The sequence below is a fragment of the Artemia sp. Qi Xiang Cuo genome, chromosome 1 (assembly GCF_049724085.1).
Source record: "Artemia sp. Qi Xiang Cuo chromosome 1, ASM4972408v1, whole genome shotgun sequence".
Lineage (NCBI taxonomy): Eukaryota > Metazoa > Arthropoda > Branchiopoda > Anostraca > Artemiidae > Artemia > Artemia sp. Qi Xiang Cuo.
This window is the reverse complement of record NC_142794.1, coordinates 102,658,905-102,671,842: the sequence shown is the minus strand read 5'-3', so window position 1 is coordinate 102,671,842 and position 12,938 is coordinate 102,658,905. Positions and strand designations below refer to the sequence as shown.

General features: G+C 36.9%; 1 protein-coding gene across 1 annotated transcript in view; it reads left to right on the top strand.

Annotated features, from left to right (window-relative positions):
* slim (scruin like at the midline) overlaps positions 1-12,938 on the top strand; it is a 45,088-nt gene that overhangs the window by 22,030 nt on the left and 10,120 nt on the right. The window contains exons 4-5 of the mRNA XM_089097366.1: positions 8,527-8,672; positions 9,766-9,965. Coding sequence (XP_088953492.1) covers positions 8,527-8,672; positions 9,766-9,965 — 346 coding nt within the window. The remainder of the gene's footprint in view (positions 1-8,526; positions 8,673-9,765; positions 9,966-12,938) is intronic.

Genomic DNA, 12,938 nt, shown 5'->3' with positions numbered 1-12,938 from the left:
TGTTCAAAATAATCAAATGGCTCAAAACTATACATTCAGGAATGACATGACCACCCAGTCCTAGAGCAGTTTTAATGATTTATGGGTTTCCAATTGTTTGCTCATGTGACTTATTTCGGGAATAGCCTTAAGAATGGAGTTGAAGCTTCCAGAAAGTCTTGGAGTGGGGCCAAGTGTACCTAAAGCTTTGATTTCGGGGAGAGGACAGAAGTAAATCAGAATCAGAAGATATCAGAAGTAATCAGAAGATACTGTATATATGAAAGTCATCGATCTACAATATTTAAAATATCTCGGGACCAACTTGTTGTTTGAAGTTATTAAATAAAAAAAACAAGTTTTTCCAACTGAAACTAAGGAGCAACATTAAAACTTAAAACGAACAGAAATTGTTACGGATATGAGGGGGTTGCCCCTATCCTCAACACCTAGCTCTTTACGCTAAAGTTATTTAGTACTTTTAAATAATCTTCTTGTTGTTATAATTAAATTACTGTTGTGTTTCAGGAGTCGTTAATAAAGAATTGAGACTAAATTCCAATTTTAGCCTAAAGAGTGAGATTTTGAGTAGAAGGAAACCCCCTCATATACCTAATAATTTCTGTTCGTTTTAGGTTTTAATGTTGCTCCTTATTTTTAGTTGAAAAAAACTTGTTTTTTTAATTTAATTTCTGGTCCTTTTTTGTAAATAAAGCAAGAATATCTGGCTCCACTTCCACGGAAAAATCCCCTCCTCACGGAAATATCCTTTAGACAACTCAATCCTGTTGAAAATTTACCCCGGCCAATAACCCTTGATATTTCTACTCGTCAAATTGAGTCGGCAAAGAAAACAAGACATACAAAAAGAATTTTGTATAGGAACTCTGGTAAATACCCCTAGTGTAAAAATTCCCCTGAAAAGCTCACCCCCTGGAAACTTCCCTCGTCATGGAAAATTCTCCCCGTGGAAAATCCCCCCAGGAGAAAATTCTCCCCCCCCCCCACCACCCAAAAATTTTAAAAATACTTCCCAATGACAAATACTATACGTAAACAATGGGCAAGTTTTATAGCTTAAAGACCTTTCCTCAGGGGCTGTGGAGTGTCATGCTATCTTCAAAGGCATTGCTATTGGGCCTTTCAACAATGCTGAACAAAATGGCTGTTTCAAAGTTTTGATGGGGCGATTTTTGGAAAAAAGTCACCCCCTGGAAACTTCCCTCCCCGTGGAAAATCCCCCATGCAGAAAATTCATTCCCCCACTTGAAAAATGTATACATGCTTCCCAACAACAAATACTATACGTAAACAATGGGCAAATTTTATAATTTAAAGAATTTTCCTCAGGGGCTGTGGAGGGCCATGCTATCTTCAAAGGCATAGCTATTAAGCCTTTCAACTATGCTGAACAAAAGGGTCATTTCAAAGTTTTGATGGGGCGATTTTGGGGAAAAGGGGGCATGGGAAGGGGCCTAGTTGCCCTCTACTCACTTAAAAAGGGCACTAGAACTTTTATTTTCCGTTTGAATGAGCTCTCTCCCGATATTCTAGGATCACTGGGTCGACACGATCACCCCTAGGAGAAAAAATAAAATAAACACGCATCCGTGATCTTTCTTCTGGCAAAAAATACAAAATTCTTCATTTTTGTAGATAGGAGCTTGAAAGCTGTGCAGCAGGGATATCTGATACACTCAATCTGATGGTGTAGTTTTCATTAAGATTCTTTGACTTTCAGAGGGTGTTTCCCCCTATTTCGAAAATCAGGCAAATTTTCTAAGGCTTGTAGCCTTGGATGGATAACACTAAGACTAATGAACTTATATATTTGGAATCGGCATAATAAGCTGATTCCTTTGATATATGTATTGATATCAAAATTTCATCTTTTACAGTTTTGGTTACTATTGAGCTGTGTCGCTCCTTATCTACATTTAGTTAGCTCGGACTGTTTGAAAACTAACAGTTACTATTTTTAACAGCTCATTTAATTAACTTTTTTTTTATTAATGACACTTGGAATGTATCAACTTAAACAAACAAGAAGTCATAATAGCTAAGTAAAAAACAATAGAATTCTTATAATAAATAATTATAATAGAATAATAATTTCTTATAATCTTACTTAGTTTGTAGATTCTCCAAAGCCGAGAATTGTGCGTAGGGTCTACAAAACCTGCCATCTGCCAAACATCTTGAAGGTGAACTGCAGCCTTCATGTCCTATCACTATGGCTGTAGATGCAGTTTTGTACTTCTCAAATTCTGGTCATGCCTTCGTAAGTTGTGTTTTGATCGACATCTTTTGCACCTCCCGCCGCAGTGTAACTTCTACACTGTAATTGGGAGTCGATTTTCCAGCATACGGAGGATGTGGCCAAGGTACATGGATCTTTTACATCTCAGAATGTCATTAATTAATGGCTGACCGACTTAATTGTGAACTTCTTAGTCGGTAGTTTTGTCCTGCCATGATCTGTTCAAGACTCATAATGCACATCTTATCAAAGGCTAGAACACATTTCTCAAGTTGGACGATCAGCTTCCATTGTCTAGTATAGATGGCAGTGGAAATCACGCTGTAATTCAGGAGGCAAATATTTAAGTGTATGGTGTATTTACCAAAGGGCAAGACCGGTTTTGACCTGTCAAAAGCCGACGTCACTTATCGGATTCTCCTCTTGATTTTGTTGGCTAATTAAACATCCTATTTAGTTCAATCTCTGTTGTGCTTAAGGTTCTTGACCTGCTCAGCTCTACAAGTTTTGCATTTTAGTATCAGCTGTTTACATTTTCTACAACTCTACACTACACTACATTTTCTACACTGGGCCTTTCTGTGTATGGTGTCGAGTAGCAGCTATAGTTGCTGTTCCGCTTCTTGAGGAACAACAACATCAAAAGTGAAGTCCAGACCACTGATCTTGTCGGATGCTAATCTTCACACCAAGTCCCAAATACTGTCGGAGAATATATATATATATATATATATATATATATATATATATATATATATATATATATATATATATATATATATATATATATATAATATATACGTATAAATTGAAAAAATAAGAGAGTAGTAATCAACACTTTGAAATCATAACTTCCGTGCCTTTAAAACATTGTTTATAAAACTTTCAACCGCCATAATTAGATCCCTAGAAGAGGTCTCCAAAATACAATTTGCTTGCATCTGCAGCCAACATTTCATCGGTCTCCACGGTAGGCTCAGTCTCAAGTAAAACTTCTCTCCATACACTACTTTAATCTGCTTATAAAACCTTAGAGTAACTGGCTTCACAACATCAGTAAGCCAGACCTGGATTACCTGGTCCCTAAGCCGCGAATCTAGCAATTTAAGGAAAGCATCACGTTTGCAATCGGGACCCTGGCCTTCATTCCATGCCCTTGCTAAACCAGCTTTATCCAATAGGGCTTTAACCTGTTTTGGCCATGTTACCTTTCTAGGATATTTCAACATCTCGTTATAAGCCACCTTCGCATGACGGTTATCTGGCTAATATAATACCTGTAACCAAAACTTGATCCTCTTTATGACCCTTTTATGATGCAAGTTTGGTAAAGCCAGGTCATCTCTAAGAACCAAACTACTAAAATTATTATTCAAGCCAAGTACTTTTTTAAAATACACATACTGCGGGGACTCCAATTGTCTCACTATCATTGCCCCACTATAGTCTCACTATAATTGTCTGACTATAGTGGAGTAGAGCAGATGCAGCTGCCTTTCCACGAGAAATCACCAACTTAATGTGTTCGGTCCAGTTCCCATTTGCTGCGAGTACATATCACAAGCACTTATATCTAGGGACTACCTTTATTGACTCACCTTTACAAGTAAATGACAAATCATGTTGTCCGTTGGGTTTACTGCTATGAAAGATGACAAACTTGGTCTTGGATGCGTTTAGCTTCAATTTCTTTGGTTCTAAGTAAGCTTCAGCTAGATCCAGGAGATTTTGAAGCTCCTCGGCTGACTTAGCCACCAAAGCCGTGTCATCAACGAATAGTAAACAAGAAAGTAGAGTATTCGCAAGTGATATGGCCAGGGCCCATGTCTGTTCAAGGTGCTCTGCAAAATTCTTAATGTATAAAGTGAAGAGCTTCTGTTACAGTGTGCGTCCTTGACGGACTCCTTTAAAGGTTCTGAATGGCCTAGATACTCCTTGTTTAGCAATGATAACTATTGATAAAGTAATCTCATACATACTAATTAAAAATTTAATAAAGGGCCTAGGTAGCCCTATCTTAACTAGATAACAAACAAAATTGGCCTATCAATGCTATCAAATCCTTTCTCAATGTTTAGGAAAGCGATATAGAGCTTACCCTTTCCCTGCAACTTTTCCCCATGAGAGTATGAAGTATGAAAACCCGGTCAGTTGTTGAGTATCTCTTACGGCATACCCCTTGCGTCTCGCTTATGATATTTCCCCTATCTAGCCAGCACCCCAATCTAGCATCCTAAACCTTTTCCAAAAATTTACTAATAATTGGTACTAGACTTATTGGGCAATAATTACTATGCATCATGCGGTCACCCTTCTTAAATAACGGCTTTATTACCGACATATTCCACGCTGCTGGCCATCTACACGAATCTAGGACTTCATTGAACAGACTTAAGAGAATCGGCTATAGGGATCCTATTAATTTTTTATACGTAGTAAAGTGGATTCCGTCATTACCTGTAGAACATCCTCCACAGTGACTCTTAATACTTTTCTTAAACTCTTCCTCTAATCTTCTGTATGAACTGGTAAGAAGGCTCTGGGAGGGGGAATTCACTAACAGCAGGATCGGTTGACTGAACCACCATTGACTTGTCACGTGGCGCACGCATGAACTTCCAGAATTCTTTCATACTGACCGATTTGTAGGTTTGTAAACAATTTTCTTGTTCTTTAATTTGGTATAAAAGTTTCTTCCTCTTTGCTAAAGACTTCTGTTGCTTTCTAGCTAATATAAATGCTAGTAAGGCTTCATGTCGTTCCATTGACCCAGTAGCATTTTTTACCTTCTTTAATAAACTAAATATACCCACCTTGCTGAGTTTACACTCATCATCGAAAGAACCCCATTTTCGGCGGTGTTGGTTTCAGGACTCAGCCTACCTCTTCAAGGAGAAACTGCGTCATTGAGACTATGACTATATTTGGGTCCAAAGGACTGTTACTAAACCTTTTAATTCGTCCAAAATCTCTTCTGAACAAAATCGAGCCTTAAGCATTTTAATTTCTTCCTCAGACCAATCCTGACGCAACATTTTTGCCCCTAGGGCTTGAGTTTTGCAGCTAACATGGGGGAGAGCAGTCAAATGGGATAGCCTACTAATTTGGAGAGAAAATTTTATCGGAAAATGATCTGAACCCAGCACGTGGAGAACCTCAAAGTCCAAAACACAATGACCAAACTCCACGTCTACCAATGCATAATCAATGACACTAGGGTTTGGCCACTAGGGTTGACACTAGGGCTTAGCCCCGTGAAGCAAGTGTACTCACCTCTACCTCTGATCTTGCCAAATCTTCTGTTACAAATTGTTAATCCATAATCTTCACCGTATGTTAATAAATTTCTCCCACAGGTATTTGGTCCGCTAGACAAGTCGTTACTGCTCCTTGGCATCCTGAAGACCTCCCGCAGGATTTCTGCTTTCTCGTCGAAAAAAAAAAAAAAAATCATTTTTCACGTAATAAATTGGAAGCATGAAAATCACCTACTACAACCAGACGGTCGCTGGGAAACTTCTATTTAATAAAACGCGTTTCTTCATGCAACACAAGCCACGTATCTTCAGAGGAGTATGAACTATTTTGCGGCGCAAGATATACAGAACCAAAAATAAAAAAGATATTTTCACACTTAATATTCTCAGATTGGCTGGCAAGTCTTGCTGCAGAAGAAAATGAGGTCTGGCTAAAAAACATAATTACTCCACCATAATTCCGGTTATTTTAAAACCTTGAATATTTCAGCACCTAATTCTAAGCACACGGTTGACGGAAAGGGGTATTTGACCACACTGATCCTAGTCCTCACCACTCATATTCTCTGGGGAGTCTCCGCCCCTACCTTTTGAAGATAAATTCAAACCACTTAGCTCTGCTTGTGTAATTTCACCACCGCTATCAGTAGTGATATTCTTGCGCCCACTGCGAATTCCTCTTTTGTGAGCATCTTCGGGACTAATAATCGTGTCTAATCTTCTCTTTGATTTTCTGCTGGTAACCTTTTTGTGGGTTTGATTAAGGCAAGCCCCGTTTCTGTTGGTACTGACGCCAAAGCTCATACTTTGAGAATTAAGAACACCTGGAGCTTGGGAGTTAGCTTGATGGGTCTGTGAACTAGGCACAGTACTAGGTTTAGAAGCCCTTAATTCTATCCTCTCGGAAATTAGGTCATAATAAAATGTTTGACCTTCAATCAAGATGCTTGTCCCTCTTAATTTGGCTTCTTGTCCACGCAACAAAGCCTCATTCAATTTCGGTTTGAGTTCTTGGCGTGCCTTAAACTCTAAATATGTATAGTCTGGGGTTACAGAAATATTTATATTTTGTTTGAGGAGTCGACCATTACGCAGGATTATATCACAAAGTTCTCTATTATTAAATTTCACCAATAGCCTATAGGGCACGCCGTACCTGGTTTACTAGTCCCGAGGCGAAAAACGTCTTTAAAATCACGCCTGGTCAGGCTAAGTTGGGGTGGATAGCAATTTATTGTCACCATAATCTCTTCTACGAGACTTCTTGGGGGCGGATTAGTTAATTTTAAGCTATAAATGGTCAAGTTATGCTGCTTAATGTCTATTTTGGGTCGTTCAGACCTTTTCTTTTCTTCATATAATTGGTTTCGATGTTGGTCGATTTCCAATTTTACTGCTTCATCGCGGCTCTTTGATACGGCTTTGACAGCCGCTGATTCTGACTCTATCGCAGAAATACTAGTAGTGACTTCGTGGATCTGGTTTAATTTAGCATCCATTTGTGATAATTTTTCGAGAATCGCCGCGATCCCAGTCGATTTGGCCATTTTCTATTTGTTCATAAACTCTTACCAAAAATATTATAGTGAGAATAAATAACAAGAAATTAACAGTTACTGGCAATGGGGGCAATTAACCCCCACCCCACTTTCCAAAAATACTTTGCTAAAGTTGGCTTTGACTACTTGAATTGTTGGCCCAATTTATAATGAACTTTGTCAGGTCCAATTATACTGTAATATATGACAATCCAGTTCAAACATAATAGTTAAATAAAATCAGAAACCGGTTTTTCACGAAGGTAACTCCATGTACGCAGAGAGTTGTTCACTGAATGAATGCTACTGAAATACTGTTATATTCTTGTGCAATGACAAACATAAGCGGTATGGAAGAATACCCTGTTTCATCCTAGAAATTAAATAAAAAAACAAGTTTTTTTTAACTGAAAGTAAGGAGCGACATAAAAACTTAAAACGAACCGAAATTATTCCGTATATGAAAGGGGCTGTCCCCTCCTCAACGCCTCGCTCTTTTCGCTAAAGTTTGTCTCTTTCTCACAACTCTATTTTTTAAAACAATAAAAAAAACTTTAGCGTAAAAAGCGAGGCGTTGAGGAGGGGACAGTCCCTTTCACATACGGAATAATTTCGATTTGTTTTAAGTTTTAATGTCGCTCCTTACTTTCAGTTAAAAAAACTTGTTTTTTATTTAATTTTTGAACGTTTTTGAATTAATGCAGCTTTGATTTTGGTTACATTTGTATAACCCCACCCCCCTCCTTCCACTTGGATTTGCCATAGCTTGATTCTGCAATGTTTACATTATACATGTAAAAAGAGTATAAAACGGCAGGTTATGCTTCACATCAAAGTTTTTCGGCAACGTAAAGGATTTCTTTAGTTGAATGGCATATTTCTCTTTGAAAAAGACGGTCAGAGATCGTCCTCTGCACATCCCTGACCCTTTGCACATGAAATGGCTCTGGGGAAAAAAGGAAAATAATACTAATAGTAACAATAATAATAGTAATAATAATAATAATAAATATTGCATAGATGGCGTATAGCTCTATACAACGAACGACTAATGCATTAAAATTAAAATTCAAATATCTAGTAAGAACAAAATAATTTCCCATTATTGTTTTGTGTGTGTCTAAACTAACGCAAAGACACTAAAAATCTTCAAAATAAAAGTCACCTTTTTTCCTTTATACCAAGTTGTGTAGGTGAAGGTCCTTATCCCTTCGACCTAGCTTAAACAGAATCCAAGCTCTGATATACTGACCTGAAACACATTCCTTTCATAATTCCCCTCTTCTTTTGGTTGGTCTATCCTTGTAACAGTAGAACAAAAATATGGATCCAAAAAGGAACCACATGCCTTTTGACTCTTTTGAAAGAGTGCTCTGATAGCCCCTTGCCCCTCCCCCCTTACCAGAAAATCAGCTAAAGTGTTATATGTGTTTTTGATTAATCGCCTAAGGATCAATTAATCGATCCTTATTTGATAACTCTTATGTTTTAGGGAGTAGCTGCATACAAGGAAAAGTTCATTACTGTTGGCGGGACTTCTGGTCACAGCTATTCTGCTGACATTCATGCGTTTGATTTTGAACTAAGAAGTTGGAAAAAACTGAATAGGACGTCCGAAAATGATTTTTTGATAGAAAGGTGAGTAGAAAAGAATGTTTGTGATAGCGTACTCCTCAACATGTACATGCGCGTTTTCTTGTGTGTATGCTTGAGTGTGCGTATAAGTTTATATTTTCATTTTTTTTCTGTTTGAATTAATTGAATTAACTCACGAAATAGTTGTGAAATATTTGAAAGGCTATTAGAAATACTTCTAAAAACTAATATTATCAGAAATTATTACCATAGATATGTTTCATTGATCGGATTCCATTCCAAAAAAGTCCATAAATAAATTCATTCAGTCAAACCTAGTGCAAAAACTCCAATTTTGAGAAGGAGAGGGGATGAAACTGGCGGCTAAGCCGTCAATTAAACATGCAAAAAAATTAATAATAAATAGTTAAAACAATTAGAATAACTATTAAGCGGCAAAAATCTACGTCAGAAGACAAATCGCTGAGTAAATTTGGACTTCATTTCTCATGATACCGGATGAAGAATTTATTCGACCAGCTACTATAGAATTGTGGCACTAGCTCTTGCTGCTTTTGTTTTTAGTATTTCAACTTTTTTTCTTTTTTCTCCAACTCTTCTTTCTTCTTTAGTTCTATTTCTTTTCTTTTTAGTAAGTAAAAATCAGATAAACCATTAACATTATTAGAAAAGCTAGAAAATTTCAATAATAGAAGAACGTCTCAAAAAGTGCTTTCTCTATTAATGATCCAACAAGTGAATACGTATTACTGCTGTGTTATAGGTAATTAGATTATTGTGTATTCTGTGTATTGTGTATTTTAGGTAATTGTTAAAGGAGTGAATTTAAAGCCATCTATGTTTTAATATCCTGCCTTTGTGCTTAATAGATTTATATTTGTTTAAATAAAAGCTGCACAAGATTCAGCCAATGGGAAGGTAACCCTAGCTCCACCTCTGTCTCTTCCGGCAGTTCCAGTTATCGTTCTTCCTAGGATTGTAAATAATAGGCATAAGTATGAGGAATGAAGCATATACATATGGTTGTAATTTTACGATTAAATGAATACATTTCCCGCTCTTCCCTTCGTAAAGAAGATTTGTTAAAGTTTTTCTCCTCCAAACGAATATCATAATTCTGCATGTTATTTTGTAGATACAGACATGAGATAGTGTGCCATGACGACCAGATTTTGCTATTTGGAGGAGGTACAGCTACTACTGTTAAGTCTCTCCAGCTATTGGACGTTTTTAATATAGAAACAAAAACATGGGGAATAATTAGGACAAGACGTGACCCTGAGAATGGATACCCAAATGATAGAAGGTGCCACTCTGTCGAGAAATTTGATCACTGTAAGTAAGTCAGCTGACTAAAATCAATATCGCTCATTTATGCTTTTATTCTTGCCAGTTTTTACGGTTTATCTAAAGTCTTTATAGTTTTATATTTATATACTAATTCTTAATGGTTCATGTCCGTCATTGGAAATTAAGTTACCGAAGCAAATTTCGGCGATCCAATGGTCGATTTAATGCAACGTTAATCAAAAGGCGGACCTTGTAAAGAAATAAGTTTAAAAAATAACATATTTTTAAACTGAAAGTAAGGGTAAATATTAAAACTTAAAATGAACAGAAATTATTCCGATATTATGGGGGATGTGCCTTCCTCAATCTTCACTCTTTACGCTAAAGTCTTGAAGTTCTTCAGGAATACTTCGAATTCAAGTTCAACGGCCCTTGTGTTTGCGTAGCCTTTCGTAAACAACTGTGACAGAAAGTCAAACTTAAAGAGCGAGGGTTGAAGAAGGGGTCAGTCTTGATTGAGAGTTCGTTGTGTTAACACCTTGTTTTTGAATATTAACCTTTTAATAATGTAAGGTTTCAACCTGTGCGATTCCCTACAGACATTTATAATTGGCTTATTTTATTTACTTGCTATTGACTTTTTTGCTGCTTGAACATAAATTCCCTTGGGATTTAGTGACTTAATAAGTACAGAGACTCAGACAGAAAGATTTAATTATCTCAGAGGATTGTATTCTTTGTGCACAGCAGCGATATCTATTAAGGACCAGATCATTGCAGCGTCTACTCAAAAAGAATAACCAGCAAAATAGATGGCGTGCATTGTATTGAATTCAATAAATGGTCTCAATTTAGCTATGGGAGTACAAAGAACTCAAATAACTTGAAGAAGACTTTTGTGTGCGTAATTTTTGCGCAAAAAAATTCTCCCAAAGCGTGTATTCTGTCTAAATTGAAGTCGAAAAATAACAGTTCAAAACAGCCAAATAACAACGAGAAGAACCATGATCAATTTAAAACGAATACTATTTTCCCAAATGAAAACTTGTTGACAAAATCACCAATCGCTCCTGGCGTGGCACCGAGACTTATGCTGGCTTTAGAATATATAACGGTGGAAAGAAAAGACACGTTACAGCAGTAAAATACAGCCAGGGGCTGTTTTAGGAAGGAGGGACATTTGCCCCTGGTGGAGAAATTTTAGGGGCGCAAAGTTTCAAATAAATAATCTACTGGTTGTAATCGTTTTGTAAATTTTGATATTTTATTTTCATAAAATAAAATGGAGGGCGCAGTTGGCAGTAGGTTTAAATAAATTGAATCCAAAATTTTTATCTTCCCACATCTGCATCACCATTCCTTGAAAGTAAAAGTAAGCAGACATAATTTGATTAATTTTTATGTTTAGAAAAGCTAGGTATCTGTCTTGATAAAATTAAATTTAAAAAATGAGTTTTTTAACTGAAAGTTAAGAGCAACATTAACACGAACAGAAATTATACCGAATATGAGTTGGGTTGCCCCCTCCTCAATACTTCACTCGTCACGCTAAAGTATTTTAGAACTTAAAAAAAAAGGTACTGATTCTAATAAAACGTGTTTTTTGAACCGTTTTTCGAATAATGCTGAGAAATCCTGCTTCCCTCCATGGAAAATCCCCTCTCCCACAGAAAATCTATCAAAATAAAGTTCCTCCCACGTAAGATACCCCCCCCCCGCATCTCTCTTCTGGAAAATTCCATCCTCGCTGAAAATCTCACAGAATAATTTCTTACGGACGATTCCACCTGAAAAATTCTCCTTTGCATGCTTTCATTAGAAAATTTTTTTAATTTTCGATCTTTTATCAAATCTTGTCAGAAATCCTCCCTCTGTGGAAAATTTCTCCCAAAACTCCCCTACCTCGAGTGGAAAGTTGCTCCCGTGGAAAAATTCCTCATGGTGAATTTCTCCTGTGGATAATAGGCTGAAAATTTTCCCCAGGAATATCTCCACACGTTAAACTTAGTCTGCAAAGTCAAAGTAAAACAAATAAAAATAATTTCTTATATGAATTCTGACTAATCCCCCCGTGTAAAATTTTCTTTAAAAGGCTACCCCCAGAAACTCCCCTCCCCACGGAAAATTCTCACCGTGGAAATCCCCTCTCCCACAAAATAACTTGCAGCCCTTTCCCCAGGGACTTTGAAGGGTCATGTTATCCCCAGAGACATAGTTAGTGCATGCTTCAACTATGCTGAATAAAATGGCCATCTCAAAGTTTTGAACGGACGACTGGGAAAAAAGGGGCATGGGACGGGGGCTAGCTGCCCTTCAATCTTTCTGATCCCTTAAAAGGAATTTTCAACTTTTCACTTTTGATCAAATGAGCCCTCTTCCGATCTTCTAGGATTGCTGGTTCTATACAATCACCCCTGAGGGGAAAAAAAGACTAAATAAAGACGCATCAGTGATCTTTCTTCGGGCCAAAAAAAAAAAAAAAAATGCAAAACTCCACATTTTGTGTATAGAGGCTTGAAACTTCTACAGTAGGGTTCTTTGATGTGCTCAATCGGATGGTGTTATTTTCATTAAGATTGTCAGAAGTTTTGGGGATGTTCTCCTCCTTTACAAAAATTGGACAATTTTTCTCAGGCTCGTAGCTTTTGATTGGTAACATTAAACTTAATCAACTTCATATATTTTGAACTAGCATAAAGATTTGATTCTTTCGATGTATTTATTGTTATCAAAACCCTGTTTCTTAGAGTCTCAGTTGGTATTGAGCCTCGTAACTCCGTATTTACAGTTCGCTACCATCAACTGTTTGATAATTGTTATAAACCAATGTCCGATACAAAAAAGTTTCAGATTGGAACACAAATTTTGGGTTTTTGCTTAATACTGAACAGTTATTTCATGATGACACGAATGCTGATGATATTATACCGAACTGCTTCAAACCTGGTGAAAAATATTGGGATGATTTAGATCCTATTCACTTGTTCCACGAACTCCAAGACATGAGAAAAATAATTT